This window comes from Centroberyx gerrardi, chromosome 8 (assembly GCF_048128805.1).
Source record: "Centroberyx gerrardi isolate f3 chromosome 8, fCenGer3.hap1.cur.20231027, whole genome shotgun sequence".
Lineage (NCBI taxonomy): Eukaryota > Metazoa > Chordata > Actinopteri > Beryciformes > Berycidae > Centroberyx > Centroberyx gerrardi.
In genome coordinates this window covers 22,628,038-22,648,745 of record NC_136004.1, presented here as the reverse complement: position 1 = coordinate 22,648,745, position 20,708 = coordinate 22,628,038, and the positions used below count along the sequence as shown (strand labels likewise).

Here is a 20,708-nt window from a genome sequence, read left to right as displayed (position 1 = left end):
CAACTCAGATGAAATTAATCAGTTAATCTTAAAATAAATAAATACATAAATAAATAAAGTTGCAGTCTGTGGTATTGCTTAGATTTGAGGTGATCTCAAATGAAGACCGCTGACATCCCTGTTGGATATTTGGGAAAATAATGTGTTGCTCTTCTGTTTTCTTCTCCCTCCCTGTTTTCCTCTCCCACCCCCCCACCCCCCTCCCTCGCTCTCTCCCCCACCTCCCCCTCCATCCAGCCTGTGAGCTGATGAACCGCGGTATCCTGGCGCTGGTCAGTTCAATCGGCTGCATGTCGGCGGGCAGCCTCCAGACTCTGGCAGACGCCATGCACATCCCCCACCTCTTTATCCAGCGCTCCCCGGCGGGAACGCCCCGCTCCGACTGCCCGCCCACCAGCCGCATCCCCGGAACAGACGACTACACCCTAATGGTCCGCCCGCCTGTCTATCTCAATGAGGTCATCATGCAGGTGGTGTCCGAGTACAGCTGGCAGAAGTTCATCCTCTTCTATGATTCTGACTTTGGTAAGGGACTGTACCATTACTCATTAAAAAATATCTATCTATCTATCTTTCTATCTATCTCTTCTTTGGGAAGGGACTATCCTGCAGAGTTGTTACTAAAATCGTTGCTGATTATAAAATGCTTAGGGCAAATACAGTAAATAAATTTCAGCTTATCTCCAGAAGGACTTTAGGATAATTTGGAAGGATTTTAGGCTAATTCCTATTTATTTCTGACTGATATTAAGATGGCTCTTTGAAATACACTTAGTTACTTCCCTCCCCTGCTGGAGTCATTGACATGAGGGAAATGAGGCACCGCAGTAGGTAAGGCAGAGGATTCACTTCAGCTGACATCCATAGTAGGTCGAATATATAAAATCAGTGGTGTGTGAATTTTGAATGTATCTGATTTAACAGTATGGATGGTTTCTCAGCATGGTAGAACATTAGAGAGTTAATGGACGTATGGTTAAGTCAGAAACCGTGTCCTGTCTCTCTCTCTCTCTCTCTTACACACACACACACACACACACACACACACACACACACACACACACACATTCATTCATTCATACACACACACACATACACACACAAGCAGGCATGCACGTGTATATGCACATACACACACACAGGTGCATATACGCATGCGTTGACACACGTACATGCTAGCGCAATGTTCTGCAGACATCAGTCATAAAACGATGGTGTATGTAGAAGAGAGAGAGAGAGAGAGGGAGAGGGAGGGAGGGAGGGAGGGTGAGCAGATGCGGTCCACACATTGATCTGTGTGCTCCGGACACATCTGCTCTCTCACTCTACCCCGCTTCCCTCCTCCTCTCCCTCTCCCTCTCCCTCTCTCTCCCTCTCTCTCTCTCTCTCTCTCTCTCTCTCCCTTCGCCCTCTCTCTTTCTAGTCCATTAACTCTAACGCTAGACTAGTAGCGTCCTGTGTCCCTTTTATAAAGCGCCACTCTGTCTCTCCAGTCTCCCAGCGTCCCTCTGCAGCACTCTGGCTTAGCTGTTTCTGTGTGTGCAAACCTTCATGTGTACAGGTGTATATGTACATGCATAGGTGTGTTTCTGTGTGTGTTACCCCCCCAGCCACCCACCTCCCTTTAGTATGTATCATGTCTTATTAAATAGCCGTCCCTCCCCTTTCACGTAAGAGGAACAATGAGGAGGAGACAATTTTATCATGGCCAGTCACAGATGGACACATAAAACACACATAAAGCACAGCTCAGTTCATGTTATCTTATTGTCAAGAGTCTGTATAAGTCTAGTTTGTATTACACACCCCAACATTGACTGGCTGCAACTATAATGCCTCCTCCTCATTTTTTTCTGCCATACTCCTGCTCCACCATCTCTGGCTCCGGCTCCTTTAGAGCCATAATGGGGCTTCATTCCACTCATTTTAGTCAGTGAACTCAATTAATGTGTTGTATGCATTGATCTCCGATGGATCCACTGCATCATTTTTATGTAGATGAACTCTGTTGCGATGTCACATGCGCAGGTTTGAACTTAATCTTGCAAGGTATTAAAATATTTTATCAGCGTATTGAATATGCCATGAAAAATGTATCTTCTAACTATAGTCAGTTTTACCGAGCAGCCATGATCTATACTGGATAGCGGCAAATATGCAGAATCAATTTTAATAGCTTAGTAATTTCCATAGCTAGATCATCACCAGGATAGTATTAATGATTTTTGTCAAGAAAATGAGCAATAATAAGAGTGACCCATTTCATCCTATTTCATCCTATTGGATCCTTGCATATAACACATATTTTGCAGCAACACAAATACATTATGTGTGATTGTGGTATTGCTGCTCAAATTCTTAACACAAGAAAGACCAATGGATTGGGTGTAAGAGAAAGCCAATGTCAATTGAAGGCGGTAAATCTAGTTATAACTATGGTTCCTTGCGGGATTTTTAAAATCAAACACTGGTTTGTAAAAAAAAAAAAGGTGGTTGTAAGAAAAGTCAGGGAGGGACATTTTGAATGCGAGAGATATTTAAATTTTTAAATTCAAAGCAGCCGTCAGTTGACTACAGCCTGGCCTTTCTGCTGTTAACCAGTGTTACACACAGGCACACTCACACACAGGCACACACACCCACACACACACACACACACACAGGTCTGTCCTCCACTCAAATCCCCTTAGTCCCCTCTGTGCTCTGTGACCACTGATTCAGCACATGGTTCCTCTGGGTTTTAGCAGAGCTGTTCTCTCAGCCACAGAAGGCTTTTTAAAGATGTCACCATTGTTCCCTAATGGCCTCACCCTGCTCAAGGAGAGAGGGGAGGGAGAGACAGGGAGAGAGAGGGAGTGAGAGAGAGAGAGAGGGAGAGAGACACAGAGAGAGAGAGAGAGATGGCCTTTTAAGATGTTAGCAGTGTTCCCAAAGGGCCTCGCCTCTGTACAAGGAGAGTTCTTTAGAGAACAGACAATCGAGTGTGTCCTCTCAAATGAAGCCACGCTGCAACTGTCCCGATCCCAATTTTCAGCTCTACTGGTGCGTTCCGGACACTGAGAACTCATGTTTTCTCTCTATTATATCTCTCTCCCTCTCTCTCTTGATCTCTCTCCCTCTCCCTCCACCCCCTCCTCTCTCTCTCTCTCTCACTTTCTTTCTCTCCCCCTCTCTCCCTCTCATTCTGTCTCTCTCTTTCAGCCCTTTTTACTCTCTCCTGACGCTGTTATACGCTCATATTGTACAACATGATATTTTTTTAGGAAATGTGAGTGAAAGTTGGTATTATTTGCTGAGTGACCTTAGTTACAATCCAAACCGAACTACAGCAGCACTAGCTCCATAGTGGTTGAGAGAATGTGGGAAGTACCACTCAGCGGTAGTAACATCATTGACATTAAAATGATTGTTTTTTTGTTTTTTTGCTTTTAGCCAATGGCAAGAGGTACCATAGAAACATGTTATATCAGAATGAAAGAGCTGATTTGAAAGTAAGTGATGCTCATTTGGTTGTTAGTGTTCCATTAGGAGAGAAGAATAAAAGCACTGAAAGTGGAAAAAATGAGTAAAAACATTATCACAGAGTTCAAGGTTACACTATTTACGTTTAGGTTCCACATGCAGAGTGATGAATATTAACTGAAGAAAAACATTGTTTGCTGACCGTTACTTATTTGCAGCCAGCACAGATGCAGAATACCTGCATATGAATCTATATGCTGTCTCGCAAAACAGTAATCATCAATATTTTATCATAAGTTCACAAATAAAAAATGTAATCAATATGGTAAATCCGTATTGGTCCTCAACTTGAGAGAATACCAGTTATAATAAACTCTTACTGTTGTAATGCAGTGAATTTACAGTAAATGGAGTCCATTGTCTTTCCCCATGTCTGTCTTTCCTGTTATATTCTACTACATATTGCCTGATGAATCAACCCTAATAATCTTAAAATAAGATTTCATATCTTCAAAAACCATCCCGATGAGAAAGACGGAAGACAATTTCCTTTTTTATGCGCTTCACACACTAAACAAGTGTCCAAATCTGGCCTTGTTGGGTCATACAAAGAGGAAGAGTGTGCTGCATTGTGCTTGATGATGAGGTGGAGAGTGCCACCTTGTTGCACCTGGCCCAGTGTAAAGGTTGACTTCAGCTGAGGAGGACTTGAACTGCAGGTAAACTTCCAATATAGTTTGTGTTTGGTTGCCTGAACAGTCTCACACACAGAGAGCAGGTGAGATGGGAAGAAAAACAGGGATAGTAGGAGATAAAGAGAAAAACAAAGGGAGGTTTTGGAGACGGGGTGGAGTTAGGGGATAAGTTGAAAGGAAGATGTAAGATATAAAATCCCAGTGTGATTTTGACTTATCAATGGAGTTAAGACAGAAAAGTTTTCACTCAGGGCAAGGCAGAAATAATAGGGGTGAGACACTTGATCGGCAGAGAAATAAGTAACAGATGGAAAAGAAAGAAAGAAAGAAAGAAAGGTTAGATGCTGAATACAGAGAAGAGGCAATGGTTTGCAGGACAAATAAGAGGATGTAATCATAGTCTGTTGAAGGGCTGTTGTTAAGGGGAGAAGTGTGTACTGTAAAATCTATGATTTTCGTCTTTGATGGACCACATAACTTTCAAACAGAGAGACACAGACATCTCTCCCACATTATGACAAGTGGCGGGTGAAGAAAAATCGAAACGTCAAGGTACCACTGAAGACGCACTGTAGGTAAAATTTGATCTCTGTGAGCTTTATATGGAAACACTTTAAACAGAGGGAGAGAACAGGAGGATACAACAGGAGCTTGGGGGAGGATACTTATGATTTTTTCAAAATCGCTTGACATCGAATGAATGAAGTAATGACTGAATATGGCAGGCAAGTGTGAGCTTCAGATGTATTCCAGGTAAAATCTGCTTATTCACTTACTTATTTGTGATTGTTTTGCCCTACCATTTGAGAATCTATGTGAATATACACTTATCTAACAAAAATGGGGAATTTCATCGATTCAAAACACACTTGTGCCAACATGGTGTCGATGTTCTCTGAGCAGGTTTTGCATGTAAACGTAGCCATGCAGGGTGTAGGGAGCGCTGTAGAGAAGATACATAATGACACTGTATCAGTTCAAATGGGATAAGGGCATAGCAATGATCCCCTCTGATAGATATACATCAGGGGGTATGGCATAGGGTCAATCCCCACTGAAGTATTATCACATGCGTAGGGTATAGCTGCAATCCCTCTGGATATACAGTATGTGTGGGGTGTAAGTCAGAGGGGCTCTGGCACCTTGAATTAGGAATAAGGGGAGGCAAGAGGAAGGGAAAATAGGGCTACATAAATTGATTTTATCCATAACACATCTGAATTTTTCGAAACAACCTTCCCAATAAGTGATTCTCCCAGAAATACATTTTCTACAGTCATTAGTTCATTAAATGTTTTTGACCCTATTCCTTTTTTTGATTTGAGTTTCTACACAAAGCACTGTTCACTCCAGCAAAACAACCTAATTAAATTGCAAACAATATTTTCCAAAAATTGTCCTTCAGTCACATTTTAGGTCATACTACTTTTTTTTCTGCATAATTCCATTGAGCTTTAATTAACGATAAAAGATACAGTGGCCTTTGATGACGTCATTTGGAGGACACATTAAAAATGGTGACCATTTATAACATTTATAACATTTGTAACCAAGGAAAACTGTGAAACTGTGCAAGACTCAGTAGTTTTGTGGTTTTGTGTGAGACAATGTTTATAATAAATGTTTAATTGTTTAAACTAAAATGACAGCAGAGAAATCATTTTGTGATGATAGAGGTTAACAAAATTGTTTTCTTGCTTCGGTATGTATGCAATATGCAGGCCACTCATCCGCTATTATATGTTTGACAAACCCAAAATCTACAGTGGCTAAAAAACATCCATTTTGATTATTTTTGTTCCTGAAATTATATTTACACTGAAGTCTATAAGCTTCTTATGGTATAAGGAGGGGAAGGAAAAGCAAGGAGGAATAATGAGCCAAACCTTTTGAATTCCATAAGCCTTTTACATGGAGTTAGTAATAGTTTCTTTGGGCCTTAGGTGGAAGCAATGAGTTGCCATGTTTAAACTTTTGAGTTGCAAGGTAGGAAGCTGCGAGAGGGAGATGGGAGGGATGGGGCGAGATATGGAGGGGGGGTTTAATTTATTAAGGAGAGAGACTGAACAAGGGAACAGAAGTAGAAAGAAAGGGCAGAAGACAATGAGGGGTTGAGATGGAGAGGGAGAAAGGCATTAATAAAAAATAAACAGACAAATAGAAACTGACAGCTGTAGTCAGGAGTTCCAAGGACACGGAAGGTTTTTGGAAGGTAACTTTGCATGGACACTTGCGGCTAAAACCTCTTAAAAAGCTGTAAAACCTTTTTTATGTGGAAGTGAAACCCAGAGTAGAGGTGTGGCCCCTGAAGGGGAAAGGAGCAGCCTAGAGCAGGAGGAGAGAGGTGATGGAAGGGCAGAGAGAGAGAGAGTGAAAGAACAAAAAAATCAAAGCAGAGAGGGAGGTGGGAAAGTTGATCTTCAGAGGCGTGGAGGCAAGCAGGTGCACTCATGAGCCAAACACCCAAAAGCTACAGGCCTTTTACAGGGAGGTCACGTGTTACTTTGTCTCCTAGGTAGGAAAATCAGTCAGAGGGAGAGAAAGAAATAGAGAGAAAGAGATGAAAGAGATTGTGAAGATGTAGGGAGAAACAAAAAAGCAGAGAGGGCGATAGGGACATAGATCTGAAGGCATAGCAGATTTTGCCAGGCAGAGTAAGAGGCAGTCAGGCAAACAGATAAACACTTAGCCAAAAACAACTCAAAAGGCTTGAAAACCTTTTACAGAGAGGTGCGACCCCAAGGTAGCAGCTTGGATCCTTGGGGGGCGCTGGGGATGAAATGGCTTTGGCAGTGAAAGGGTGAGTGAGAAAGATGACAGAAAGAGAGAGAGAAAGAGGCAAACTATAGCAAAGCAAGGAGGGAGATAGGGAGGCACATCTAACAGCATACAGGATACGGAGGTAGGGCAAGAGGCAGGCAGGTAGGAAGACACTTATAAGCCGAAGCCTAAAAAAGCTGAAAGCCTGTCCAGAGGGCCAGACAGGTGAACCTCCCAAGTTTAGGTTTTGGCTCCTTGGTGGAGCTCAAAGTGAGCTGCCAGGGGCAGAGGGAGGGCAGTGAAACAGACAGGGAAGGAATGAGGGAAGGAGGAGGGAGGAAGGGATGCTATGTCTGACTTTTCTTCAGTACAGAAACAATCACAGCACACAATAAACTCTCTGTAATGTACATTGTATCTTGCAGCATGTGACTTATATCAGCACGCTACAAGGCAATTTCAACATACCATGTTCAACCCATACTAAACCCCAGGGCAAACTGTATGCTCATGTTATTGTTTATTGACTGGCTAATTTAACCATAATGTCTTGTTACACAGCATTATGGGTACTTTTTTTTATTTGTATGAGTTTTTAATTAGTGTTTTGCAGAAGCCCACTGAATCGAAACTGGAAAACGGTATAGCATCCTCGCATTTTCAGTGCACCAATATATAATAAGAGAAGAATGTGCCTGCCGCTTTAAATTCAGCAGTTCGAAACAGGCTGCTGATCACCAAGTAGTACATGCAATTTAGACAGGAGACAAGAGAGATCAGGGGGGTACCCAGAGGTTATAAAAACAATAAGGGAAGGAAGGAAGGAAGGATGGAGAAAGTGAGAAAGTGAGATGAGGGGAGACAAGACTGTGGTACCTAAAGGGCAGAGAGAGAGAGAGCAGGTGGGTGGGGAGAGAAATTTGGAGACATAAGGTCTGTGAAAGGCAGAGACGAGGGTGTGGAGGGGAATTGAAAGCCAGAGAAGATTTAGGGAGATAGGGAAGGTGACGCAGACCTAAAAGGCTCCAAGCCTTTTATACAGAGATGAGATCTAAGTGTTGGTTAAGCTCTCCGGGGGGACACTGGCAATGAGATGCCTGGGGCTTTGAGGGAGAAGGTGAGAGACAGGGAGGGAGGGAGGGAAATGAAAGCACAAGAATAGAGTGAGATGGGGACATAGATCTAAAGGAATAGAAGATTTAGAGAGCAATAGGCAGTCAGGCAGACTGGCAGGTACTTAGGGCCTAAAGCATTTTTTTTCTATATGGAGGTAAACTTCTCAAGTTCAGGTTCAGCTCCCCTGGGCTGGGGTTCTTTAACGTTTTCAGCCAAGACGGCGATTGAGAAATTTAGTCTCTGGGACCCAGGCTCAACAGAAACAGGCCTGCATTCCACTTTGAGTCTCAACCCATGTTTTAAGAGCCAGTGCCTTTGAGGCATCTAACACTGAGATGCCTGGGGCAGAGATGGAGATAGCCAGAGGTAAAGGCATAGTGGAAAGACAAAGCTGAGATGTAGGGATGTAAAGGTAATGGCAGAGCAGAATCGGGTGGACGTAGCATGAAAGGCAATTTGTCACACAAAATTGTCTTCTTTATCAAACAATTAATGAATACATTTGTATGGAAAATATTTTATTAATAATAACGTTCGTAATAAGTATTTAAGGGTCTATAAATTCTTTAATCTGTTTCATTTATAATAGGTTTTGCCGTATTGCAGCGTCTTCTCATGTTTTGCATTTAGTTAAACGCCTTGGGCAAGGGCAGGGAGGCTGCAAAAGGGCAGAAACCAGGGGGAGGAGAAGGGCCTGTGAATGTAAATTTAGAAGCAGAGCGTCAATGTAGAATCCCTCGATTGGGGAATTTTTGCTGTAATACGAAGCAGAGGAGGTTTTGCAAGTCGAGCAGGGGGAGGGAGAAGAGGAAACAGGGAGGATCTGAAAGACAAGCAGGGGGGGACAGGGAGAGAACAGGAAGCAAGCAGGGGAGACCGAGGGAGGTTTCAGAAGAAAAGCCAAGGGAAGAGAGAGGGATGAGGGGAAGGCAGGCAGGGGAGAAACAAGAGGAGGTTTTTGAACACAGACAGAGTACCACTGAGCTGGGGGAACATGCAGGTGAAATCCCTGTGTGCTATTGGCTGCTACACCACATTAGCTCTAGCTTTTACTTTGAGCCAGGGGCTTGGGGGATGGATGGGATGGTGGGGAAAGAATGGAAGCCTGACAAATGCGTGGAAGGGACACGCAGAGAACCTTACCATACAAACATAACCCGTTGTAAAGGTTTTGCTTTTGTTTTACAAGGAGTTACGGCAACCGGTCCAGTTGATTCAATTTTCTTTGCAAAATCCCTTTTCAATTCCACTTGAGGAGGAGAAACATGAGAAGGAATACGCCACACTGGCTGCTGTGGTACAGTGTGAATGAATGCAGGCAGGAGGCACTTCTAAGAAGGTAATCGATGTACATGCTACCTCTATGTTCTACACGAATGTTGGAGAAACCCATCGCCACTGGAGACATGGCTGGAGCTCTGCTTTACAAGCTGTGAGATCATTGAAATCTCTCTCATGTTCTTTATTGTGAAAGGCAAAGGTAATAGAAGAAGAGGAATGTTGCAGAAATAGACGTTATATTAAATATTGTGTCACACAGTATGGTTGCAGCTGCAGAAGGCCAGTAGTCCATTAGTCCAGTGAACCCATGGGGTTCTCATATTGAGTAAGTAAAGCTTTATTTATATAGCACTTTTTTAAAACACACTGTAACAAAGTGCTTCACAAAGCAGAAAAGGTTACCAAAAACAATAAAAGCAAGAACAGAACAGAACAGAAACAGAAAAATATAGTATGAAATAAGTTACCAGCATTATAAAATGCAGACTAAATTCCTGAGGCTGTGAAGTGGCATAGTAGTATTTAAAATGGTGCAAATACTGCTTGAGTAATAAGAAATAGCATTATGTGTATGCATACCAGAGATCAGGTTTACAGTCGTCTCTGTTAGATGGAGATGAAGAGTCCTGGGATCATGGGGATGTACAGTGTGTGTTTGGAGGGGCTGGTTTAGTAGGGTGACAGCGCTTGTGGGAAAAAGCTGTTGAGGTGACAAGCGATCATGGTCTTAATGGACCGGTACTGTTTCCCAGAGGAATATTTCTCAAACAGATGGTTGCCTGGGTGGGCAAGGTCGGTGGCTATTTTACCCGTCTCTTTGTTCGCTATGGTGTCATGAAGCAGCTGACAGTCAATGATCCGCTCAGCAGTGGGGACTAGACTACACACTGGAGCCTTGTCCTTTTGAACAACAGGAGGCAGGAACTCAACCGGACTTTGATGGAGGGAATGAGGATGTTTTTGATGATTCATTTGTAAAACTGGACGAGGATATGTTCCTATTTGAAAGTCAACGAGATAATATTTCTTCTATAAATGATGGCCACAAAAATTGCTATGCACCACATTATGGATGTCTCTAGCATCGCCAAATATCTCCATATCTTGTTTACATGTCCATCTTCATTGCTAAGGATCCACTGACTCTTAATATTGATTATTAGTAATATTTGTATTAAAGGGTAACTTTGGTATTTTTCAACCTGGACCCTATTTTCCCATCTTTCTGTGTCTAAGTGACTAAAGGGGACAACAATTTTTGAAATTGGTCCAGTATTGAGCGAGATCGCTTCAGCCGGCCGGCAGCCGCAAAACGAGCTGCAATGTAATCCGACGGGGCAAATCGCACCGTCAATGTCTTTGGCTTGATCCGGTCTGTGTGTAACTTCCTGCGACAACTCAACTCTCGCGAGACTTGAGCGAGACTTGGTTACACACAGACCGGATCAAGCGAAAGGTAAAGAAAAACGTTTCATTTCTCTGTAGGGTCCTTTCCATAATGTTGTCAGACACTTATAATAACAATCTGAGCCTGTCAGTGGCAAAAACAAGCACTTTTAGTGGACGTACATTGACGGTGCGATTTGCCCCGTCGGATTACATTGCAGCTCGTTTCGCGGCTGCCGGCCGGCTGAAGCGATCTCGCTCAATACTGGACCAATTTCAAAAATTGTTGTCCCCTTTAGTCACTTAGACACAAAAAGATGGGAAAATAGGGTTGAAAAATACCAAAGTTACCCTTTAATATTAGTTTGAGCTATAGTGGTTTCTTGAATGTATATTTTTCATGAATATGGTAACTTTGTGACAGATATTTTTCATCAGATTCTCAATTTTGTCCAACTTGTGTGCTATACATTTTTTTGTTATGCCTTACAATTTCAAATTTTTTTTTTTCTTTTCTGTCTTCACCCTTTAATCCCAAATTTGCAATGCATGTTGCAATGCTCAGACAATGTATTCATCAATCTCGCTCATTTTTTTAAAAATAAAATATTTCCTAGGTTTCCTTGCCAATGTTTATCTCAAAATGTGCATACATTATTTAGTTATACATTTATCAAGTGTTTAGTGTATGGGTTTGAGTGAGCTATATGGCGTGAGACAGGCGGAGGGGGTTGTTTTTTAAGCTGTGTGCAGAGTAGGTGTTGTGGAACATGACAAATGCATTAGGCACACAACTGGGACGATAAGCCAGGGTGGAGAAAGGATTGATGATGGCAAATAAAACCAGACCTACCCCTCAGTCAGTCAGCAGGCAAGCAGACAGACAGAGAGCATGACTGACAGACAGACAGACAGGTACAAGGAGACAAAGACACCTATAGTACAGACAGCAGAGACAGGTAGACAAGACACAAAGTACAAACAAGACACAACGAGAGGCTACAGATAGACAGACAGATTGGTAGGCAGACTTGTCGCCAGGAAATTGGGCAGGCAAGAATTAATTTATAATGTGAAACAGAAACAAGAACAAGCATAACACGCACAAGAATAAGCAAGTGAGCAATATGCTCTTTGGATTATTTGCATTATTTAACGTCCGCTTGCTCTGTTGACAAAAGCTTTTTGATTCAGTTGATTTACAAAGGTTTCTTACTGCAGAGGGCATAAATCAACCGGTGTATAATGTTTATATAGCTTGGCACCATTGATTATAAATGGTAGGGGCTTCACATTGATTAATATGGACTCAGTGAAGAACTAAGCTTAAATCTGCTTAGACTGGTAGAACTATATGGCGTGTGTGTGTGTGTGTGTGTGTGTGTGTGTGTGTGTGTGTGTGTGTGTGTGTGCGCGTGCGTGCGTTTACTTGCAATCATGCACGTGTGTATGTATGTGTGGTTGCTCTGATATTAATTGATGAGGATAGGATAGTGAATGTGATATCAGCTTTATTGTGATGAAAGAGAGAGTCAATACAAATTGAATCACACAGATCTAGACTATTGTATTGTTTCTTGCAGTTAAAACATAATTTTTTTGAATGACCTCAGAGCCTTTGGATAAATGAGGACATGAATTTAGCTTAGGTATTGATGCAGACACGTTGGGTACAAAATATCTTAGTTTATATTTGCGTTTTGTGTGTGTATCTCTGTCTGCTTGCATATGAATGTGTCTGAATCCATGTGTGTGCATATGAGCATAAAATGTTCTTATACTGTACAAGTCTCTGTAGGCATGTGCATCCGGGAATCGATGTTTGTGTCTTTTGTGTGTATGGGTGCATTTGTGTTTTACAGCAGGTGTGTGTGGCCTGTTGGGAGTTACTCCAACGGTGATGATGATTGCGTTGCCAATGATAATGTCAATGTAATTAGACTCAGCTAGCTTGCCAACTCTGTGCTCCTGGACTGATTGGAGCAGCCTTGTTTGGTCATTAAAGACACCATCTTGAGGTCTCTGTTTGCTCATTTACCCCTCTCATCCTCACAGACACACACACACACACACACACAAATATACAGACACATTTATCGCAGCCCTGCACCATACAGTTTTAACGATAAAGTTACCATTAACAGATGAACTTTGTAGACAAGTAACATGGCTTTATAGGGCCATAATGAGAAAGTGAACATATTTAGTTAGCAGACACACACACACACACACACACACACACACACACACAAACACAGCTCTGTTCCTATTTAAAACTCCCAGACAGCAGATTGGGGCGCTGCCCAGCTGTTGTCCTCTGGGCTTCTGGGCATCTGTGTGTGTATGTATGTGTGTATGTCTACTTGCTGGTATGTAACTGTTTGTGTGTGAGGGAGAGTGAGGAAAAGAGAAGTTTAAAAATTTGAGAGGGAAACCGAGAGAAGAGAAAGAAACCAACTTTCCACCACAAGCTGTTATTGTATTGTTTTCATACTCTTTCTTCTTTCATATTGTTGCTGTCGAGAGACTGAGATCATTTCCTTTTAATTTCCTCACTGTCGGAAAAAGCATCGATGTGGTATCTGATACACACAGACACGACCTTGCTTTGTCTAAATTGTCTCCAGCTGAACTCTCTTGACCTTTTGAACTCATAGCCTGTGTGGTGTATTGCTACATTTAGTGGCGTCATTAACTGTGTAATTGTGCATCTGTGTGTGTGTGTCTGTATACACATGATTTTATCCGCTCCCATGTGGATTTCCCTTCATGCGCCAGGCAAAGCCCATTGATTTCTCTCTAATTCAATCTTTTTTCTGTGGTTTCTTTCCTCTTTACATGTTGTTATACCCCTGAAATGTAGTTTGGACACCATCACACCATCGCCCCAGCCCTCCAGCGCTTAACAAGTCTAATCAATCCAGTTAATTGCCTAGCCATGACACTGGCAATGACGGCAATGTCATCTATTGTCCACATCAAATACATCATTAGGTAGTTTCTTTACATAGTCGCACACACGCACACACACACCTCACACACCTCACACACACCTCACACACACCTCACACACTCTCAGACATCATTAGCAGTAGTCTCAACCAAAGTGCCTTAATTAGGATTACTTTGACCTGCAGTGTATCCCATTAAGAACAGAAGAGTCCAGACAGTGAAAACACTGACACTGGCATCTTGATTTTATTATCACACAAAAATATATGTTAATAGAGATAATTACAGTGGTTGGGTGCTGTAATCCAAAACTCCCAACAGTGTCATGAGTCATTTGTACTATGAGTGTCCCAGTAGGAATGCAGGGTGGGTTCAGCAAAAGTGGGCCACTTTTTTAGGGGAAATTGAATTGTTTTGACACTATACACACTCATACAGCTTGTATTCACTCAAACCAATTCTGTTTGTGAAATGAGCAACTGAGAAACAAACAAAACCTCTTCTCATCTGAGTTCAAGCGAGAAAAAACTGTTATTATCAGTTAAATATGTTTTCTCCACTCCAGTAAAACAACCGAATAACACTGAAAGAATTCAGAAGGAACAAATATTTATATAAAATGCATTATTTGTGCTTTGTCGAATGTGATATTGAAATCTGAGAACATCCCTAATGCATTGCTCTTCCTTTCTAGTCATATTCTATTCAATTCTGGTGGGGATTATTATCAAATGCATTGCCAGACAGCAAATTGTGTTTTGTAAAGTAGCCACTAAGGAGACACAAATACACACGGGTTATTTGTTGGCATGGAGTCACCTACAGATGCATCCAAGTTATGAAGTGAAAATCTTCCAAAGTGAAGAAAGTGCTTGAAGAAATTGATCGACCAAAACCACGCTGGCAGATTTGCCTCCTACTATCACAAGTCACCGCCACATGTGGGAAGCTTATGCTTTACCTTATGCTGTTGTTTTCGTATCTGTGCGTGTCTGTGTGTTTCTGTGTGTGTGTGTGTGTGTGTGTGTCTGTGTGTGTGTGTGGGCGCGTGCACAGAATGCTTTGTACATTCAAGTTACAGTAATAGAAACCAAAAAAGGTCTACAGTGCTGGCAGATGGACTGTGCCGACAGCAAAAGCCTAAGCTCATAATAACTGAAAGAAAGATACAATAAAATGAGATTGAATAGAAGAATAGGTAGATTTTTTTTTTCTTGAAAACCTTCACGCCTAATTTCTCTCTCATTTATGTAATTGATTAAGCTATGGTCTCCATGTCTGCATTTCTTTCTTTCTTTCTTACATCTTGACAGGCTAGCAAAAATGCTAAATAATGCTTAGATTTGGTTAATTGGCTCTTAAAATGTGGTTTGGATGCGGATCTATGAGTGGAGAACAAGGGAATAACCCATGTTTTTCATAATTAGTTAAAAAAGATTTATTTAAACTGTATTTAACCAGGTCAGTCCTTTCAATACCTATGTACAACTGCAGCAGCACATTTAGTTACCAACAGAACAACAGTAAACACATGTTGTGATACATCTATGGCGTCTGATATTTTTCTGCATCAGACCCTGAGGGAAATGCATATGCTCCTCTAGAAGGTGAAATCTACAGTAACATCTCTACCTCTACCCTCTTCTTCTCCAGATATCCGTGGTATTGAGGACTTCCTGGACCGGACCTCTCAGCAGGGAATGGACGTCTCCCTTCAGAAGGTGGAGTCTAACATCAACATGATGATCACCAGTCTGTTCAGAACTATGCGTGTGGAGGAACTGCACCGCTACAGGGACACGCTACGCAGGGCCGTGCTGTTCATGAGTCCGGCTACTGCCAAGGCTTTTATCACTGAGGTAGGGAACGTACTTTTTTTTTGTCACACATGCATTGCACATACCACACAAACACAGACATACGCTGGAAATGCCATGCATTGCAGTGTAATAGTGATAAATATGTTTCTGTAAATGTGGGAAAATAGTTAATGTTTGCATTTACTACTATTACTATTTACGGGTAAAGGTGCACATTTACAACACAGTTTGTAAATGTGCACATTTCCCAAGGTAAATCTGCTAAATGTGTACATTTCCCAGTAAATGAGAGTGGAAACACTAATCACAGTAGTGCAACTCTCTCACAGTCCTTGAGTGTCCTGCTGACTACATACCTGTGACATGATGATTGTGCTTTGTGCACATTGTCCAACCCAATCATCTGCACCTTTTCTTTTTCTTTTTCTTTTGATGAATTTAATCTGATTAGGATATCAACTGAAAAGTATTCATTGTAGCAGAGCCTTATTAACAGGTCAATAGCCTCATGGAGTAAGATTCTTTAAAACCACAAGCATAATCGAGAGGCAGGGATATTTTTCACACCCACATCTTTTTACACATGGATGGAAAAGAGTTGTGTAGGTTATAGCACATCCACTATTGGACTAAAATAGAAAATCTATCAGGCATCTAGCTGATTGAAAGTGCCAAAGTGCCAAAATATATCTAGCTGAATACATCAACACACCAACTTCTTACCTGCCTCCCAAAAGTAATGTGACAAAAACAACAAGAAAAAGCATTTGATGCGCTCCATCCTCACTCTGTGATGCTGATTAACTGTGATGGCATTTATGAAAACTAACCAAACATTATGGTAGGGTCTGCCTTTGCCAAGTTTCTGATGTTTCATGTAGTGTCACATGAATGAATCTCCCGTAAGGCGGCCATTTTAACACATCCTCAGCTGCCTTTGTCATTTATTGATGTACTTTTGTCAGATTTAGATAGACTTGAGTCAGGTTTAGCTGTCCTTTGTCAGACTTAGATGGAGTTGTATCAGATTTAGCTGTACTTTGTCAAACTTAGATGGCATTTGTCAGATTTGGATGGAATTTTGTCAGACTTAGATGGAGTCTGACAACTGAATAGAAACTGAAACTAAAGAGGAAATAAAACATGGAAAGAGATTGAATTAGAGGGAAATACATTTGGAAATATAGGCATTGGTTGGTGCATGAAGGCAAATCCACATGGGAGTGGGACAAAGCAAGTTTACTCATGGGGACAATAAAAATATACAGTATCTTATCTTATCTTATCTAAACCACCAACCACCACAGAGCTCTACATCAGTGTGATTTCACAGGTTAGGAAGCAGAACAAAATCTCCCCTCTCTGGCTTTGGGAGAGAGCAAATGTTCATTTATTGAAACTGAAAGATCATATTAAGCCATATTTCCATACAGATATCTGATCCATAATGTCTGATTATTACAGTAATAGCATCAGCTCTGCTCTGTGCTGTATTTAAATGGAGCTCTAAATCTAATCATTTTGCAATTCTTTGTGCTTTTTTTTTGTCTCGAACAGCCACACATGACACTGATAAACTTTGGTAATTGCCCATGGACTTTGGGCTGACTCAAGTCATTTCTCTGTGTCTGTCCCAATTAACCAGATCAACTGAAATCTACAACGACTGCTTCTCTTGTCCTATGTTTTATTCATGACGCCTTGAACATGACACTCTTGAAAATTTACATTGGAGATAGGAAAATATTCTTCACTTTCTCTCTGCTTTATCGGTCTCTCCCCTCATTTTCTTATTTCTCTCGGTCCCCGTATCTCTTTCTCTACCCTTGTGTTTCTATCTCAACCCCCCTCACCCCCACACCCTCTCCCTTCTTGCTCTTTATCTCTGCAGAAGAAGACAATTAGGGGAGTTTCTTTTGCTCTTATACATAAATGATATGGAGGTCATGGTTGAAAGCAATAGGCTGTAGCGGCGGTTATGAATTCATAATTTGAAGCGGTAGGATGGTGCTTAATCCCATGTGTCATGTTCTCATCTCAGTTTAATTAAAAGTGACCTCGGAAAGAGCAATCACAATCTAATTTGGTTGGAGGCGTGACAGAGAGGGGGTGAAAGACTGTGTGTTTGTGTGTGTGTGTGTGTCAGTATTTGTGTATAAGTGTGTGCATGTGCGTGTGTTAACTCAGCATGCATGGGTCTGAGGATGTGTGTGTGCATGCCTTTATCTGTGGATTCTATATGCACTTGTGCATTTGTGTGTGTGTGCGTGTGTGTGTGCGTGTGTGTGTGTGTGTGTGCGTGTGTGCGTGTGTGCGTATCCCTAGCGTATCCACAGTGAAGCATAGGCTGTGCTGACAAGAGGGCTACCGCAACATGACCCAAGGTCTAGTACTATTGTTTATACCATAAGGAAACCATGACTTTTAAAGCCTTATTTCACTGTATGTGCAATATTTTGCTCTTTTACAATACTCTCTTTGACACCAGTATACGCTTAATTGGTAGTACAGCTTTAACAGGCATTACTTGCCCCTGAAGTACGTATTCACCAGCAGTGTACCAGATTTTCTCTGACTTTATCCATATTTGACAATTGTAAAAATCACTCTTCGAGAAGTCTAACTGTTGGTCTTGATTTAACTCTGAAAGCATTCAAATCTATACTGCCATTGTTTATATGAGTCCAATCAACACTTATTAACAGTTGGAAATTTGCTGTCTGTACTCTTAAACAATAATTTACAATTTAGCCTGATTGTGTGCTTCACTGGGTACATAATCAACACTAGCTCAGAAAACATACAAATCAGTTGCGTGTTAAAGTAGTAAGTAAGACTTTTACTGTTCCATAGCAAAAACTGACCATAATATATCTGCAGGACATTGATAGGGTTGTTGAACAATAATGATTACTATGCCAGTTGCGCAGATTTCTGGCTTTCAAACACTCACTTTCCAACCCGTACTCTGTTTTAGAGCAAAAACCTGTCCTCGCATTTTCAGCTACGCAAAGATGAAGGACGGTGCTACGAGCAAATGACTGGTGTCACAACACATTTAATTCTGAAGCCAAAAAAGCAAATGATAAAGCTGTATTATTGTGCATCACGATATATAACCTCTTCACTAGTCATTTCTGTTGGATCTGTACTCTAACTAGCTTGAATGTATTATTTTTGTCAAGCCCAGGCTACTTTAAGCTGTGCCAGAAACCTGCCAATGTAGCTGCATTTCCTTGGTCGCCAGTGGAGGTCGATAAAAGTCATGAATCACTTAATGAATGCCCCTTTAAAAACTACAAATGTTATACCAGAGTAAGATATTGCTTTAGCCTGTCACATTAGCCTAATTTCACCTACAGGGCCAAACCAGGCTAGGCAGGACATGGTCATTATCTATGTCCCTTTCCACCTGAATTAGCTCATTGACCTTCCCCCAAAACAACAGAGAAGATCTGGGCTGTAGTTTTAAATAAAAAAAAATAGGCCCTTTTGATGAAATGTTTGAAAAATACACAATAAGGATTCCAAATATTTGAAGATTGATCATTGAATGAAATTTTAATTTTCATTCATTCATTCAGTGAAATTTTTGATCTGATCCGCAGTGGTTGTGGAGAATTGCTTTACCAATTAAAAAATATGGATGTGTTTAAATGCCAGCCTCCATTTTAGTGTGTGAGTGGAACCCAAATTAGTTTTCTAGAGTTTCTCTCGCTCTCCTTTGGGAAGGTTGACAAAGCAGTCATTTAATCTAATTTAGTCAGACATCAAGTGGAGAGGGGTTTCTAAGATGAAGTGTCGGGAGATGGTTAAGATTGGTAGATAAGATTGATGACCGCATATCTCTCTCCCTGGCAAGCCGGAGAGAGGAGGGATGGAGGGATGGAGGGGAGGGGGAGAGACGGCCACAGAGACTGAGAGAAGAGGGAGTATCGAATTGAACTGAGAGAGAGTGAGACCGAGAGACGGAGACAGACACAGGCAGGCGGAGAGTCACGCAGAGACAGAGAGAGATGACTGGGACCTTGTTTTTTTCTCTATCAGAGTTATTTGTGAGGTCGTTTGTCACAGAAAGTACCTCCCATCCAGATGCATTAGGCCCTGATGTTAGATGGGACCTGAAAGCTGTTCCAAAACTAAGAGACATGGAGGGGGAGGGGAGAGAGGAGGCAGGGAGGAAGGAAGCGAGAATATCGAAGGTGATTGTACGGAGGGGATCATCAGGAGGAAGCAATTCAGGAGGAAGAAAAGGGGGAAGTATGGAGAGAGGAGGGCTGAGAAAGTGGTGGGAATAAGGAAGGGATTTAGAAGAAGGGAGGACAGAAGGAAGGAAGGAAGGAAAGAAGAGAGTGATGGAGGGTGCTTAAGGAAGAGTATGAGGATGGTTAAGGAAGGAAGGAAGGATGGAAGGAAGAAACAAACAGGAATGAACAAAGTAGCCAACAAATGAACACAGGAACAAAGAAAAAATAAAGTAATGAGGGCGAAGGAGAAAGATGTGAGGGAAAAACCAGTGAAGTAAGGCTGAAAAAAGGAAATTAGTAAGTGAAAGTAGTGAACAAGGACATAGTAATTTATGATGAACTGCGACCAGATTGGTGCAGGTTAACTTTTTCAGGCCGTTGTGGCAAGCGGTAGCCTCAAGTCAGCCTATACTTACATATTTAGGCCTGTTCCTGACTGTGGGCAACATCAATCAATTTTTTGAAACTAAAAGATTAATTTTGGTGTGGAGCATATCTTTTTTCTAAGTATCTTTGTGAAAAAATGCTTTCATTTAAATTGACCATGTCAAATAGCTGAGTTCAAGAATCAAACTCCTGAAATTTGCATGAAAGTCCGAAGCCTGTGTTTTTTATTTATTTTTTATTTTTTTGAGACCGACAGACAGACCCTTCCAACTGACTGACCGAAAGTGACTTATAGTAGCTGTCAGTTTCAGCTAAAAATGAGTCCACAAGGTACAATGTAAATAAATCTAAATGATGGTTTTGAAGCAACCCTTGATTACAGATTAGAGTTATCATCAGCTTGTTGCTCGTCTCTCCCTTACTGTGACGGCATTGTGAGTCTCTGTCCCTGCTTTGCTGTGATTTGTGGGTTTTATGTCCCTGTTGCAATGTGAGCCCAGCAGGAAATATCGTTCAACATCTGCTGGTTTCACAACGGAATGTCTTCCACCGTGCACATGACCATGCATTTTACCGCACAAGCACAAACACACACACATAGA

General features: G+C 41.6%; 1 protein-coding gene across 1 annotated transcript in view; it reads left to right on the top strand.

The window, feature by feature from the left end:
* grid2 (glutamate receptor, ionotropic, delta 2) overlaps positions 1–20,708 on the top strand; it is a 543,340-nt gene that overhangs the window by 330,069 nt on the left and 192,563 nt on the right. The window contains exons 3-4 of the mRNA XM_071907238.2: positions 238–525; positions 15,306–15,511. Coding sequence (XP_071763339.1) covers positions 238–525; positions 15,306–15,511 — 494 coding nt within the window. The remainder of the gene's footprint in view (positions 1–237; positions 526–15,305; positions 15,512–20,708) is intronic.